The sequence below is a fragment of the Mytilus galloprovincialis genome, chromosome 6 (genome assembly GCF_965363235.1).
Source record: "Mytilus galloprovincialis chromosome 6, xbMytGall1.hap1.1, whole genome shotgun sequence".
Taxonomy (NCBI): Eukaryota; Metazoa; Mollusca; class Bivalvia; order Mytilida; family Mytilidae; genus Mytilus; species Mytilus galloprovincialis.
The window spans coordinates 54,805,168-54,822,021 of NC_134843.1; the positions used below are offsets into that span (position 1 = coordinate 54,805,168).

The window sequence follows — 16,854 nt, forward strand, 5'->3', positions numbered from 1 at the left end:
TTATTATTTTTCATATGAGTCACGTTGACCAGGTGTTTGTTATAATGCTTTCCGTGTTGTATAAAAAGTATGAAATACAATCAAATAATACCTAATATACCCACCCCTGATATAAAAAATGTAAAGAATGACAGACAACAACTTGTTTGTTTAGAACTAAGTAAATATCAAGTATCATACACACTATTTAAGCAGAAAAAGATAAAAGGATTTCAAAAATTGTATATCCAATGAAATTTTCTGTTATTGAATATAATTGATCAACTATTTAAAACGTAATAAGTAAATTCGAGCAAGGACATTTATGTCACCTGACGTAATTATAAATGTGTGTATTTAAACCTAAATACAGAGATTAAATAACGACTAAAAATATATTTGTGTTTTGATGTCAGTAGCTACAATGCACTGCAAAAAGTGTTGTAATCAATGGACGATTATTAAGAATAGCTTCCACTTCTGTGACGATAGTTTCAAGTACACGTAAACTCACAAATGCCTTTCCTAAAACTTTTTTAATACCGTTTTTTGTCAAACCTATTAATCTTTCCCACCAACCACCGTACCATGGTGCACGTTTCGGTATAAACTTCCATATTGTTCCATACGAATTTAATTGTTCATTTAATGACGGTGACTTGGTCAGAAATTCTATTTTCTTTGCCGAAGCTACATAGGTTGTACCATTATCTGATATCATGATTTTTGGTAACGACTGCCTGCTAGTAAATCGGCGAAACGCTAAGATAAATGTCTCTTCTGTAAGATCTTCTACAATTTCTAGGTGAACGGACCTTGTATTCGCACAAGTAAATAGGGAAATGTACCCTTTCCTCCAACTTCATTTTTAGTTTTCATGCTCAATGCACCAGTAAAGTCAACGCCTGTTACAGTAAACTGCGGCGAATCTCTTAGTCTGTCGGCTGGTAGAGGCGGCGGGTCCGGAGTAGCATACGGTCTTCCTGTAACGAATTTGTGAATAATTGTTTTCACATATTGTCGGATTGCTCGAATCCAGTAAAACTGTCGTAAAGAAGTACTTTCTAATCCAGAGTGAAGTAGTCTATTGTGGGCATCCATTTCAATTAGAGTTGATAATGTATCCTTATTTGGCAATAATATCGGGACCTTGGCTGAAGCGGCAATAGGTGCGTTGTTTATACGTCCGCCACAACGTATTAACCTTTTCTCGTCCAGGTACAATTTCAACTGCTTTACAAGATTATTTTTTTTATGTTTTCTGTTGTAAACTTTGAAACACATCTAGATAATTTCGAAGCTGTAAAACCTGTAATTAAGCAACGGATGCTTTCTGAATTTCTTCTACATTTAAATTCCCACTACGTTTTTTTCTCATGTTTACAGTTGTAAATAAATCTGTATACATATTCTGTTACACGTAAAAGTTTCTGGTACGCTCTATACCTATCTATATCCATAATTTTATTAATTCCTACTGTAAAACTGATCACTGGATCATTTGTGTTTGTTGATAAGTTATCTTTGGTTAGAGTTGTAAATATAAGGGCTTCTTTTTTTTCCACTGAGGCCATTTTGCGGCATCAACAGTCCATCCGGGGCCTTTCCTCCATAGATCACAATGTTTAAATCTTACAGCTGTCATACCTCTTAAAAGTAAGTCTACAGGGTTTGAATCAGTCGGACAGTATCTCCAGGAAAATCCATGCGTAAGCTGATTTATTTCCGTAACTCTGTTTTTTACGAAAATCGGTACCTGTTTCTTAGTCACTAACCAATTAAATGTAATTTGACTGTCACTCCAAAGTGTTGCTTGTGAAAAGCTTATATATGACTTCAGATGTTTCAGTAAGCTACTCCCTATCACTGCTGCCATGAGCTCAAGTTTCTGAATTGTAATGTTATTGAATGGGCCAACTTTCTAGACATAATTACCGTAGACTGGTTCCTGCAAACTACATATGCACATGCTCCATACGCCTTTAAACTTGCATCTGTAAATATGTGTAGCGAAATATCTTCCGTTGATCTCCTTTCTTTGAAATAGGGTCTTGAAATTTCAGTCTCTTTACATTTATGTGTGTCTCGTTGTATTTCTTTCCATTCCATTATAGTTTCTGGCGATAACGGTTCATCCCAATCCAGTTTTTTTCTCCCACAGGGTCTGCATGAACATTTTTCTCCTTACTGTTATCGGACTTATAATTCCTAGAGGGTCGAAAAAATTTTAAGATTGTCCAAGAATTTCACGCTCTGTAATCGATGGATCCTCCATTTCGACGTATTCATGTTTTGCAAAAGTAAGCGTGTCCTTGTCTGTATTCCATCTAAGTCCTAATACTTTCAAAAGGTACAATTTACCGAAGCGTGTGATTCGTGAAAATAATCGCACTGTTTAGATTTGAAGTTAGTGTTTTGGTGATTCTTATTTTGGTGACTGTGACTTTTTTCGTCAAAAATGCTGAAGTAGCGGTAGGATTTTCATGACTGTCTGTTGTGTTACCGGCTTCCATGATATTTATTTCATTAAATATGCCTTTTCGTAATTCTGCCAAACGTATGTTGGTGGACCCAAATTCTCTTGCAATTTTTTTTCGAATTTCCCCTGGTAGTTTGTTCAATATTATTGGCACTAACAGCGCTCCGTATGAATCATCAGTTTGTCCTAGTGATTCTAAACCTCTCATGTTAATTTCAATGTTGTCATAAAAATGTCGGAGGTTGAACAGTGTGTACGTAGGCGACGTAATATCAATAAGTTCAAGCATATACCTCTGTGCAATTTTATGTTGCTGACCATATCATTTTTGTAATAGGGAAATTGCCTTTTCGTAGTTTGCATTGGTGAGCGTAAAACCTGTCACTGATTTTAGAGCTTCATTGTGAAATTACGATTCCAAATAATTGAATTTTTGGACGTTGCTTAAGGTTGGGTTCGCATGCACGGCTGTCTCAAATGAGTTCCGAAATGACTGCCATTGAAGTATATCTCCATCGAAAGTAGAAAGATTCAACTTGGGTAGTTTGTTGTATTCACTAGTTGAGCTACAGGATGGACGAAAATCTGACAAACGGTAATTTGAGTTGTTCTGGTTTTCTGTATATGAAGAGTTAATAGTATGAACGGGTTGAGTAGTTTCTATGCGTGGAGTAAAATTTTCTGCGTGTGTATACAACGATGTAGTTTTGACTAAGATAAATTTGTTGACTTGACGAATTTTACCTTCTAAGTTAAATGCACACTCATCTGCTTCAACGATCTCTGATTCAATATCTCCGTCTTTCAGTTCCTGTACTATGTCCTCATCTAACTTGCGTAATATTTCTTGCTTCCATTTCAGACTAACCAATATGTTTGACAAATTCTCCGTGTCCACGTTTCCATCTTATTCCTGTTGAACGTCTTCAAATTTCTTTATCAGTCTAGAAACTGCACTTCTATGTCCTGTTCGTATCGAACGTAGCTTCAGATACATCCTGGTCAAAACACTAATATTGTAGAGTGGTTGTATCGGACACAAATTAATGCTTAGAAATAAGAACGTCTGCTCGCAATGATACTTGTAATGGAACTCTGAATAGCTAACGCCACAACAACGGTGACGTCGTGTATAATAGAGAGCGGTAGCGGGTACACCTCAAGTGCAATTCTTAACATTACAATATCGTAGAGTGGTTGAATCGGACACAAATTAATACTTAGAAATAAGAACGTCTGCTTGCAATTATATTTGTATTGGAACTCTGAATAGGTACCGTCACAACAACGGTGACGTCGTGTACAAAAGAGAGCGGAAGCGGGAACACTTCAAGTGCAATTCTTAACATTACAATATCGTAGAGTGGTTGTATCGGACACACATTAATGCTTAGAAATAAGAACGTCTGCTTGCAATGATACTTGTATTGAAACTCTGAATAGCTAACGGTGACGTCGTGTACAATAGAGAGCGGTAGCGGGAACACCCCAAGTGCAATTCTTAACAGAGCATTTTAAACATTAGATGTCTCTAAGCTATTATGCAAAAAGAACAAAAGATGTAGACGTTGTCAAAAGACATGTATTTTAAAATTCGTGAAATTGAGATATTAACGGACAGTATTGGTGCAGACAACTTTGTCAAATACACGCATATATAGTCACGTTTTCAAAAACATTGAACATAAATTTCACAACTCTTGCTATACATAGTTTATATGTTCATCTAATTAGACTTTTCACAAATAACAACTTTTTTGGGAAGGAGTTCATTTTTATACTACCTAAGTTTATTTCAAGTATCTGTTGTACATGCTGTAGTTGAAACACCGTCTGTAAGTACCTTTTAATCTCATGATAACAATTTCATATGATTTTTAACAGTATAAAAAACAAGGAGTTGGGGAATGATTGCCAATAAGACAACTATCCACCAAATGTCAAATGGAGTGGATGGAAGTGATTATACGCAACCGTATGACCTTCGATAATGAGAAAAATCCCTTCCTTACGGATATGGTATGAAGCAATTCAAATGAGAAACTAACGGCCTAATTTTTATCATATCAATATACAAAAAAACAAGATTTGATCCAATTATCACATAAGGAATGTGGCGGGGTTACAGATGTGTATGAGCACCCAACCCTCCCATAACTTGATACAGTAGTGTAACAGTACAACAAAATAAACAAACTATCAAAATCAGTTGAAAAAGGCTAAAATAGAAATACATCTTATAAAACAGAGATTGAACGGGAAGGGGTACTTTTATATATTCCAGAAACAAAAATACACAGTACAGATCTGGGAGTACTCACAGTTACTGACATATAGCTAGTTCAAAGTCAATAACATCTAATGAAAATGTCATTATAGATATTCAGAGAAAAACATAATCTTGTGCGATGCCAAACTATAGAAATCACAGATTGTAGTAAAGTGAAAGTATTTATAACTAAAAATTAGCACGGTTTTAGTTAAATGATAACAAAATCAATATTTTAATAAATACATGTAAAATAATATTCAAAGATGTAATTGCAGTATTGAATAGGTAATCTTTAAGAATAAGTTGATTTTCAGGATTGATAAATCGACCAGGATCCTATTTAATGTTCCTGGTTCGATTTGAATCATCTCCGTAAAATTTATGATGTGCTATTCTGTGTAGAGATTTAACATGATTTGTGGTATCGCAATCCCTGACTGAATAAAACTTAATAATTCACGAGTAATACATATATTATTTATATTATTATATATTTTTCTGTTTGTCTTTTTCATTTTTAGCCATGGCGTTGTCAGTTTGTTTTAGATTTATGAGTTTGACTGTCCCTTTGGTATCTTTCGTCCCTCTTTTACGCTTATTCAATTCCAAAATATCACTCCAGACACGGACATAGGGCCTTCCAATTGATATTTTATCGTGTGTTTTTCTATGTTGTGATGTTATGCTATTGTTTCAGAAAAAGGTAGAAGGTTTGGTACCATTGAAACGTTTAATCCCGCTGCAAATGTTTGCACCTGTCCTAAGTCAGGAATCTGATGTACATTAGTTGTCGTTTGTTTATGTAATTTATACGTGTTTCTCGTTTCTCGTTTTTTTATATAGATTATACCGTTGGTTTTCCCGTTTGAATGGTTTTGCACTCAGTCTAGTAATTTTGGGGCCCTTTATAGCCTATTTTTCGGTGTGAACCAAGACTCCGTGTTGAAGGCCTTACTTGGATGAAGAATTGTCTCATTGGCACTCACACCACATCTTCCTATATCTATAGAGAATGAGTTGGGATATAAACACACCGATGAAAAAATCATCAATTTTGTCGTGAATCATTGTGTAGAGTTTTTGGTGTAGTACTCAACATATCTAAATATAGTAAATAACAGTCATTGCTATTTGCATTAGATTTAATAAAAGTAAGTTCCTTTTGGTAAATATCAGCTGCATAGTAAGAGAATTCTTAATTTTTTTACGACAAATTATCATCAAGATAACGGTAAGTGTTGTTGAATTTATCTATTGAATGGAATTTAGGTGTTTTTTCCTGAGTTTTGTCATACACTATGATTTATAACCGTCTAGGAACAAGTCCTATAACAAAGGAGCTAACTTGAAATGTATTGATGTAGTGTTTGTCGGATAATTCCGTTATCATGACAAATACTTACTGGTAGAATCAAAAGCAGAATAAAATTATTTCAGATTGATATTTGATCTTTGTTTAAATCCACGTGTTTATCAAGCGTTAACATTAGAGTATTCAATTGGTTTTGGCTAAAAAAAAAAGGCAGTATGAACACACGTTGAGTCTGAATTCAAATTCGATTGCCGGTTTTGTTTTCTATTTTAAATAAGTGATCCTCTCAGTTATATTTTCACATTGTTGGTTTGTTATGTGATGCCTTAGTTTATTGCATTGTTAGTACCAGTAAGGGAACGAACATTGGCCAATATATTGAAGGATGAGATTATCCAGGTTGCATAAAGCACGTTGTTCTGTACGGTAATTTTGGTGAATCCTGATGTTTTCATTTATATGTATTCTTTGTTATCATTTCAAAATAGTAAACCACTTTGACCATTCGGTCAATACTAAATCTATCTTAAATAAATTATACCGTATTATCAACTTCAAATAAGTCACGGTTGGTACAATGCACCAAAACGGAAGTATATTTTATCATAAATCGTCAATAAAAAATTTGTAGATAATGGATGTCTGATTGGCAGTTTCAACAGACTAACTATAAAGGATATCACTTGTCATGAGTTTGACTGTCCCTTTGGTATCTTTCGTCCCCCTTTGTCAAGCAAACCAGTAGTTCAGTGTTTTCATAAAATTATGTACGAAAATAGAGATATGCGGCATGAACGAAACAAGATACAGTCCTGTATGATATAAACTTCCCACTGACACCATACACCATTACACAATTACCATACACCATTAAACCATACACCATGCGCCATTACAACATGCACTTCACACCTTTGACCATACACCTTACACATTACACCATAATGCAATTTAATTTCAAAGAAAGCGTGCGACTACAAAATTATTTATTTATTCAAAAAAAGGTTTTTGATTACAATATTGTTAATTAATGTATAAAATTAAAAATCAGTTCTATTTTGCATAGTTTGAAATGTCGTACACCATTCATTCACACCATTCCCGATAGCATGTTACACCATTACACCATTCCCCTTACACCATACACCATAGCACTATACACATTCTACCATTGCACCACATGCCTTACACCATTATACTATACACGTTGTTTGTTTTGGTGAGGGGGAGTGGGGGGGGGGGGGTGGAGGATTTTACACCATCCAAGGACTGTAGCTTTTCACCTAAGATTGAGTAAAGTAAATGTACTCAATTTGAGGTAAACGAACGGCCTTCTATGACGAGAAAAAAACCATACTGTGAATTATGCTATTTGAAAGTACATTTTTATTGTTTTATAACGAATGTTAAGTAAATTATTGGCAATTAAGTAGTTTACCAGCCATCATGTCCGATGTGGCTATATCAGTTAAACGGTTCTAATTTATATTGATAAAAGAGAGGCGATGGACACCAACATGACCAATGAGACTTTCAAAATCACAAGTCGGAAAAACAAACTGATAATGCCATTGCAAAACAGGAATAAGCAAACAAACAACATTACACAAAACACAACATGGAGAACCAAAAACTTTACAATACGAACCACTAAAAAAAACTGAGGGTACTCCGGTAGGGTAAACAGGAATTGCTCCACATGTGATACTCGTCGTTTCAATTATGTTGAAACAATCCAGTTGATTATTCTTATACGGTACGTTACATTAGGGGAAAATGGTAGGAGACTAGTAACGACAATTGGAACATAATCGTTGTCATCTGTGAAACGGATATTCTATAACGTTTGACATGATTAACTAGTAATGGCGTCCGTAAAATTTACGAAGGGACGATTTCAACTCTCGCACTGGGAAATATTTGTTTAATAGTTTCCTTTTGAGTGTCATCAAGGAAATCAAGGTAGGAATTACCAGCCCTTGAATATCGTATCAACTATGAGATACATACTCCGGAAAATTCACAATTGGAAAGCTGAAATCATCTCTTTAGTCGTGAAAAGTTGTTTTCAACTGATCGTTATTATCAATTTCTAGATGAAAGTCAAGATAAAAGGCAGACTTTACTTAATCTGTTGTATCATTTATCTCGAGTTATCAAAGGTCGAGCTATTTAGAAAAGAAGATCATCTGTATAGCGGAGAGTAACAATAAAGGACACTCCTGACCTTTTTTTTCTTTAAGAACTTCCTGTATAAAATCAGTCTCATATGAATAAAGCAACAAGTCGGCAAAAAGAGGGGCACAATTGGTTCCAATGGGAATGCCGATTGTTTGTTGAACACACACCCTCCGAACGTTAAAAATATGTTGTCAATCAAGAAATGTTAGTTTCAGAGACTTTTTAGTTTGAATCAGAATAATATTTTACAAAGTATGAATTATCTTTCCCTAAGAAAAGACCCTTGTTCGTATACCTACGTAGCCGTTTTGTTTTATGAAACGAAGTAGGACCAATCCTTTAAATTTGTCTTTTACTTCAAATGGTGAATATTTAACGTGTAAAGTGTATGAAATTCAAATTATACTATTACAAGATGAACGAGTTTTAGATGGTATTTTCTCTATCAGGTCTTTGGATTCCTTTTTAATTTCCCATTTGAATCACGCCACATATAAAACAGTTTGGTACGCAATATATTTGAAGCTCGGCTTTGATTGCTGATCAAATTGATATTTATAATCTAGAAAGAGGTTTCGTCGAAAATTTGGACGACCCAACAATATACCGTTGTTATCAAGGACAATTAATATAGAGTTAAGATATCCAATACAGTGAAGGAAGTTCTTCATCTTTAAGGTGAAATTCCAAAGGAACATAGAGCAGACCTAAAAATTTCTTATCCATGATTTTCTCCTTGCTAAATGTTGTGGGGATATAGGTTGATGTTATAAAAACCTTACAAGGAGTGTTAATGGGGAAACAACACTATCAAATAAGACATATGATGTATCTCATTATACTTAAGTATACTGCTGACTTGGTTAATAAAAAACATTTGTCAAAGAGGTTAAACTATAGCCAGTCCAGGATGATTTTCAATTCATACCCGTCGTGACTATTATAAAGAAACATGTTTGGATTTGTCTGGTTATGTCAAAATATTTAAAGCAATGCCATATTTGTTTTAGTTTATTTTGATAATTTAAACAATTCGCCATTCTACTATATTATTACAGTTTCATATAACATATTGCTTACTTTTAATTGAACTTTAAAGATCAGCAGATACTTTGTCAAAATGAAATACAATGTAGCCTAACATGAGTTTCCCCCTTCTTTTTGTTAAGTTACCACTGCATATGTGTACTGACAACGTGAATCTTTATCAAAAAGAAATATTTAAACTTGAAAGATTGACATATTATTAGTTCAGTACAAACTTTAAAAAAAATGCTATATCAGATTTACGATAATTAAGGTATTTCATCTATGATGAGTATAAAAAAGATTGACGAAAATCGGCACTACCTACATTAAGAAACTACTATCAGAAATTTGTTTACCCTGTCTGCGCATGTGCTCTCGTATCGTTGAGAGTTTTTGATTTGCTAAGGTATTATGTGTAATGATCTGTAATCTTGATTTTCATCTTCTAAGTCAAAAAAGAATTTTGAACATCGGTAAACCGCTGTCGCCTTCAATGTAGAATTCGTGTAATATAATTTACGTGTTAATTTACAAAACTTGATATAATATTAAATTTAATCTATTGATTTGTTTTTGATATTTTGTTTTTGATTTTCAGTTATTTAATCAACATGAAGAATGGAAGCAGTTATTTCTTTGTTGTTCTTTTGGTGTGTGCTAAACTAGTAAATACATCATGTCCGTCGACTTGTTCTTGTAGTAACTCAACATCAGGGTTTTATGTTTACTGTTACTCCAAATCCTTTGAACATATTCCTGACTTACCAAATGATACGTACCACCTGTAAGTATATAGAGTTGATTATGTACGATTTTTTTTATATCAAATTTCATATTAAAAATACTAAGTACGCAATATACAAAATTGCAAAAAAAAAGTTAAAACGAACCGACTACATTTTTTACAAATCCATTTATTAACATGTGGCATCAGAAGAACGAATATTCGAAATAAAAAGTTGACTTTGACGTTTGTTAATTAAACACAAAACCTGCAGACCATTTAAATAGTTATATCTTGAATATAAAAAGTGTTATTTTCAATCAATTTTCTTTGTTTAAGGAATTTTGCGTACAACAGCATACATGACATTGATGTTCAGATTTGTAAAGAGATGCCAACTTTACAATACATGTGAGTCAATAATTAAAATCTTGCACTAAATCAGTTTAAAAAGATTGTTCCATTATTACTTGTACATACATCATTTAATTTTTTTTTTAAATCATTTGAAAAACTGTTCTGCACGTATTTTGGTAAGAATGAAATAGACCAAGCAGAAAGAGTCAATTCTAAATATAATATCAGAGAGGAACAGATAATATGAAAATAAGGATCAAGGTATGAACATGAGTCGATGCCACAAATCTCGTCTACCTAAAAACAAACGAATACTACAGAAATTGATAGTTTATACTAGTAGTTCATGCTCTCGAGTGACATGATGGTCAACCACATATAAAAGCTTGAAAAAGATTATGAACAAAATTCCTTTATTTTTATTCACCTTTAAAAGGTACAAAAAAGCTATTTCATATTAGCGACATCTATATAATAACCTTACTGAAGGGATAGTTAAATCGACGGGTAGCATTGATATAAGTAAAAGACAGAAAAATCAAAACGAATGACATTGAAAGACATAGATATAGGAAGATGTGGTATGAGTGCCAATGAGACAACTCTCAATCCAAATAACAATTTATAAAAGTAAATCATTATAGGTCAATGTACGGCCTTCAACACGAAGCCTTGGCTCACACCGAATAACAAGCTACATTTTGTATAAAGGGCCCCAAAATTACTAGTATATTTTCTGTACATATTTATTCAAAAATGTCATAAAACTTGTCGCTATGGTAGATTATCGAATTTTGTTTTTGAAATATCTTTACTTCTTTTTAACATTATCACCAGCATCATTCATAACAATTTGATTCGAGAACTTACAAATGAAACCTTCACAGACTGTCACCAGTTAATCACACTGTAAGTATACAACATAAAAACGACTTTAAAAAATTGAGACTAAATCATAATGCACGCAGAATTCAATAAAGGAAAAATATTAAACAACAACTTCTATAAATATTCTGTGTAATTTCTAATTAGATAATTAAAAATCCGGTCAATAGTCGCCATTCTCCGATATTATAAGAAGGATTAAACAAATAACAGATGTAAGGAAAAGGACGTGCAGTTCTGTGATATAACCTTGGTTCTGCTTAAAAATTGTCTACGTTTCAATAAATCACTTAGCAGCTGCAAGCCCTTTGATACCAAATGATGCGTTGTTTAAATGTATTTCTTATAATATATGCTGGTGAAGCTGGTGTATTGGTATTTGAATCAGATTGTTTCCAACAATAAATTTACCGAGTTCATTACTGTCACTTAAAGTTATATTGAGAATATCCGATCACCCAATAACCCCCACTTAAGTGAGTGCATGACTTTCATTTACAACGAATTGTTTGACCAGTACAATGGTCTGTATTTCAACTCACTAGAAACATATTTTCGCGGTTCTAGATCGTTGGTTACCTGTATAGTCGTCAGATCTTTAATTTTACCGATTGTGATTTGTTTTCCGATTAAAATAGTCTGATTATTTATGTATTAGCAGATCAGGCGACTCTTACCGTATTGCCGATCCTCAGTTTTCAATTGTTATCTTGTTTGTGTTGATTTATCGTCTTAACTGAATTTTGTAATTTCAACATAGTTAAACTGATCTTGCTTAATCCTGTGTCTTTAAGGTAACATTGTTCTAGTGAACTGTAGTATATATCCATACCTTACCTAAATATAAAGAGTTTTACCGCTCCTGTTAGCTTAATCGAAAAAAGAGCTTGGGACGCAAATTATTCATAATTATTTTTCATCAGGGATATAGATCACAATAAATTAACAAGTATAGTAGAAATGGTATTTAGCAGTTTAAGACAACTACAAACATTGTAAGTATAGTTTTTACTTTTGAGTAGCGTATTGCAATTGGTTAGACAGTGTGTTTTGTTTTCTGAAAAAAATTCAACAATCGTTAAACGTGATTTGTCTATTAAACTTATTAACTTACAACGGGGGTCACATTTAAAAAAAAGCGCATGCGAGGGGTTTTTAAGAGGTAATTTGGTTTGTTTTTATTGTCAATGTCAGTTTTCAAAAATTCAAATCAAGTGAGAAACAAACTTAATTTGGTTAAAAATTAATCTCAATAGAAAACAATTATCTGGTTGAAATAGATAAACACATAAACATATATCGTGCTAGGTATTAACCAAACCAGATTTCATTCCACTACCATGCGTTTTATTTAAGAAAACGATCGCTTAGCTGCCAAAATTCTTCAGAAACCCGTGTAAAATATATATCTATCGAAGTGAGAAGAACATTAAGAAAAACAAGTAAATTTTCCCTTATGAAAGTACGATTACGAATCACAAAACATTGTGTTCCAACGTTCCATTGATTAATGAGGAAACTGAGCAAACTGCGAGAGGTAAAATCGTTCTAAGGAAGTCACAGTAACGCAGGAATTTAATAGAAACAATCAAGTAACTGTTACTTAACACTTACTCAATGATATAGTTGAAAACACTTATAAAATGTAGCACTGAATCGTTTAAGATAAAGATATGCTTATATTATACAAATTGTAATTAAGCGTCATCTCTTTGTTTGACACCATATGGAGTTTTCAATTACAATGTATATCAAATGAGCAATTATAATAATCCACATACTCGTTCAAATATCTTTTAACGTAATAAAAAAATATTGTATTATCTGAAGATTGACGTGTCACCCTATTAGTAGAAGATATTAGCAAGCAAAATCAAGGGAATTGTGCAAATGATGATACAAGCATGAAAATTAGCACGAAGCATCATTTTTACATACTTGTTAAGAAAAATCTGCTGGTCATAAGAAAATTTTATTTTTTCTAGATGGCCACCACCTTTTCTAAAATAGCTGATTTTTTCCAGATTGAAATACTTATTTTTCTTGAAAACGTTTTCTTTGACCATCTCTGAATAAAAAATACTACCAGGTTTGGTTGATACCTTCTTAACATGTGACGTTTATACTAGAAATAAATATTTGACATTTTCTTGGTTTGCGCCTGCGTTAAAATGTTACAAAATTTACACACAAAAATTTGAATTATTAATTACACGCTTAGAGCTTTTGAATTTTTAATGATTTTATGAATTTGTTGATGACATTTTTTAAGGTTATGATACATATGCGCTTAACAATTTCGCGCATGCTCAAACTATTTATTAAGAAAGTACGAATTACTCGCACTGCAAGGGCACAATGATGGAAATCGTAGTTCATCGAACAGATGAGGATTTGAATTTCTTAAACATATCTTGATCGTCATTCATTCTTCTAATCATCTAGTATATATCTGTTTGAGTATGACGTGTTGCTTTTTATGCCACTTTTTGAAAACACGCCCTTTTAGTTGCAATGATCAAACATTCGATGGATAAGATGAAAAAAAGGTGGTTAACTTTCTAAATATCGGGCAAACAGTTGGAATGGCCAGACTTGTACGAAGAACATACGTTTATCGTCATGTTTGGTGGATTGTACATTAAAATGGCTTGTTAGGCGTATTAAATTAAAATCCTGGTGCCTTTGGTGACTATTTTACACCACTGGGTCGATCCCACTGCTGGTGGACGTTTCGTCCCCGAGGGTATCACCAGCTCAGTAATCAGCACTTCAGTGATGACATGAACATCAATTAAATGGTCATTTAAATAAATTTCCTGTTTACAAAACTGTGAATTTTTACAAAAAATAATGATTTTCTAATCCAATGAGTATATTACCTTAGCCATATTTGGCACAACGTTTTGAAATCTTGGTTCCTCAATGCTCTTAACTTTGTACTTGTTTAACTTTTATAGCTGTTTTGATATGAGCCTAGAGCGTAGACGAAACGCGCGTCTGGCGTATTAAATTAAAATCCTGGTGCCTTTGGTGACTATTTTAAAATTCTGAGTGATATATTGCGTGAAAGTGGATTGACATCTGTTCCACTGAAGCCGATATTGCAACACCTAGAATAGCAGATGCTTTTTATGTATGTTCAGATGTCATTAGGAATAGACAAGCGCTTCAGATGACTGCATATGTGGTTTGCTTGAATTGATAATGCCAACCGTTATGAAAGCGTTAAAACAGAACATATAGTTCATGACTCTTTGACGTTCAAGTATGACTGTGATTAACGGGTGTAAGGAGAGAGAGTCATATCGACCACAGTTTAATTTCTGGCTTTCAATTATGAATAAAGAACTTCATGTTCCTTTCGTAGTTCGTAATATACAATCAGTTCATATCAAGCATGATACCAATGTTGGTCTTGATCATGTAAATCATGCTCGATGGTTACCCATTCATCTCCATGATATGCCTTCCCTTCAACAACATCACCCTGACGTGGCAATGCAATTTGCAAATGGTAATTTTAACTGTACGTAAGACCAGAAAGACGATTTCTTATATTACAATTGATCAGACACAAACACAGAATAATAAGTCGTGAACGGCGATGTTGGTACCATACGTTTAATCGAAGATCCCTTCGAGACGATAGATAGTAGCTGGACCAGAAGTTAGTAGACTGGTAGATGGATTTGAATGATTTAGTGGTTTGAGTCATTCTACAACAGAAGAACGACGTCCTGAAGACTCTACGAAAACACAAAAGGATTTCTTCGAAAAACTTTACAGGCTTTCTAAAGTGATGAACAAGTTTGATAATCCATTTCTAGAAGAGACGTCAGATCTGCACAAAATTTACTCTTTTAAGGAAATTGTTGATTCAGAAGTAGGTAAGATATGTATATAAACTCCAAGATATTGGGCCCAAACAGCACGATCTTTTGAAGCAAATGCGAAACGAAAGAGAATCTGCTTTTTTTAACCAGATGAAAAAGAAAATTTCAATATAAGAGCCGTAAAATGAAACTGGAAACTTCTTTGACAGAAAACAAAACTAGAGAACCTGAACACTAATTGCGATCTCTTTTCTAGATTTTTCATTTCTTCTTTAGTCATTGAAACCAAACTGCTCCTCCGTCTATGTGTCAGGATGGTGTATAAAGTCGCAGCAAATTGGAATACATGAAACATTCTGCGATTTGCCATCAACTGATCCAAATTCTGACACATTTATCGTTGGTGGGGCAGCAATGGTTAATTTATTACCACCACTTAGGGCAAACATATTTGATGATTATGTGAATGATATCAAACTGCCTTACATAAATCTTCCTTCGATAAGTATCCGAGAGTGAAATCGATTAGTTGTTTAATGGATTTATTATTTAAAGGCTGGGACGAAAATAAAGGCAAAGTACTGGTGCTAGACGGAGAGCTGTTGGTTCTGGTAGAGAGCCAAGGATTTGGAGTAGTTTTCTCTGTGAAGATGACAAAAAAAAACGGAATTGTTCAAGTTTCTTGCCGACAAAATTGCTTCTTTAGAGACTGATGAAAATGCTTATGCTACTCAAGTTGAAAATGTACTTTGCAATTTCAATACGGATACTTCCCAGCTATACCTTTGTAACCGTGAATTAGTAGATACACGAAATATTGTCCATGATAAGCATGCTGCTGAAAATTGTTGTAAAAAGTAATTTTAAGTAGTACTGACATAGATGTAGAAGTATTAGGAATTGCAGTGCTCGCAAGATTAGGTGTGGACAAATTGTGGATAGGTTTTTGAAGGAATAAATACTTTTGACTGTTTCCTGTGCATATCATATCAAATGCGTTTGGTCCTCGTGAAGCAGCTTTTCCTTTCTTCAATGCATTTAGTTGGTGTGACACTGAGTCGGCATTTAGTCAGAAAGTGAAAAGGTCAGCTTGGCAGACATTGGAAGTATTTTCAGATGTAATGGACATTTTTGCCCGATTTTGTATGAAGACACAGACATGGACATCATAGAAGTATTTGTTTGCATCATGTACGGAAACATCACTGTTTACTGTTTAGGAGGCACGATTAAAATCGTTTGCAAGGAAGCAGCGGCCTTATTATGCTATTCCGCCTACCACAAAATCATTATGATTATCTGTAGTAGGCAGAATAGCATCATAAGGCCGCTGCTTCCTTGCAAACGATTTTAATCTTCATGAGCACATGGAGCACATCAAAGGAGAAGCATATATCAAGGTGGACATTTTTGGGCTCGTCTGGATTTATGCATTCGACAAGTTCATGTACCAAGACATGACCACAGGAGTTGAGTTAAAGAAAAAAACCAATGATAATTGGAAATCAAAATGGACCTCTTTGCTGTCCGCTGATCCTCGTGTCATGATTGTTTTAAATGCGGATGCCAGAAATTCAGCTGTGTTGGTAACTGTAAATGCTACCGTCCAGGCCATCCGTGTACATGTTTGTATATTGGTAATTGTAAGATAATTATAAGATAAGCAACCTGTCTTTCTAAACGAACTATATATGCATTTGAACTTAAAAAAAGCAGTTATATCACTTGTTAAGTAAATAGAAATGATAAAATTGACATTTTCCACATTTTGTCGCCATTTTGGGATCGGAAGTCACTCTT

The 16,854-nt window shown here is 33.8% G+C and overlaps 1 protein-coding gene across 1 annotated transcript in view; it reads left to right on the top strand.

Moving 5' to 3' along the window:
- The first annotated feature begins 9,860 nt into the window (after window positions 1-9,860).
- Window positions 9,861-16,854, top strand: part of LOC143079903 (uncharacterized) — a 270,874-nt gene continuing 263,880 nt past the window's right edge. The window contains exons 1-3 of the mRNA XM_076255530.1: window positions 9,861-10,036; window positions 10,316-10,387; window positions 11,171-11,242. Coding sequence (XP_076111645.1) covers window positions 9,864-10,036; window positions 10,316-10,387; window positions 11,171-11,242 — 317 coding nt within the window. The 5' untranslated portion in view covers window positions 9,861-9,863. The remainder of the gene's footprint in view (window positions 10,037-10,315; window positions 10,388-11,170; window positions 11,243-16,854) is intronic.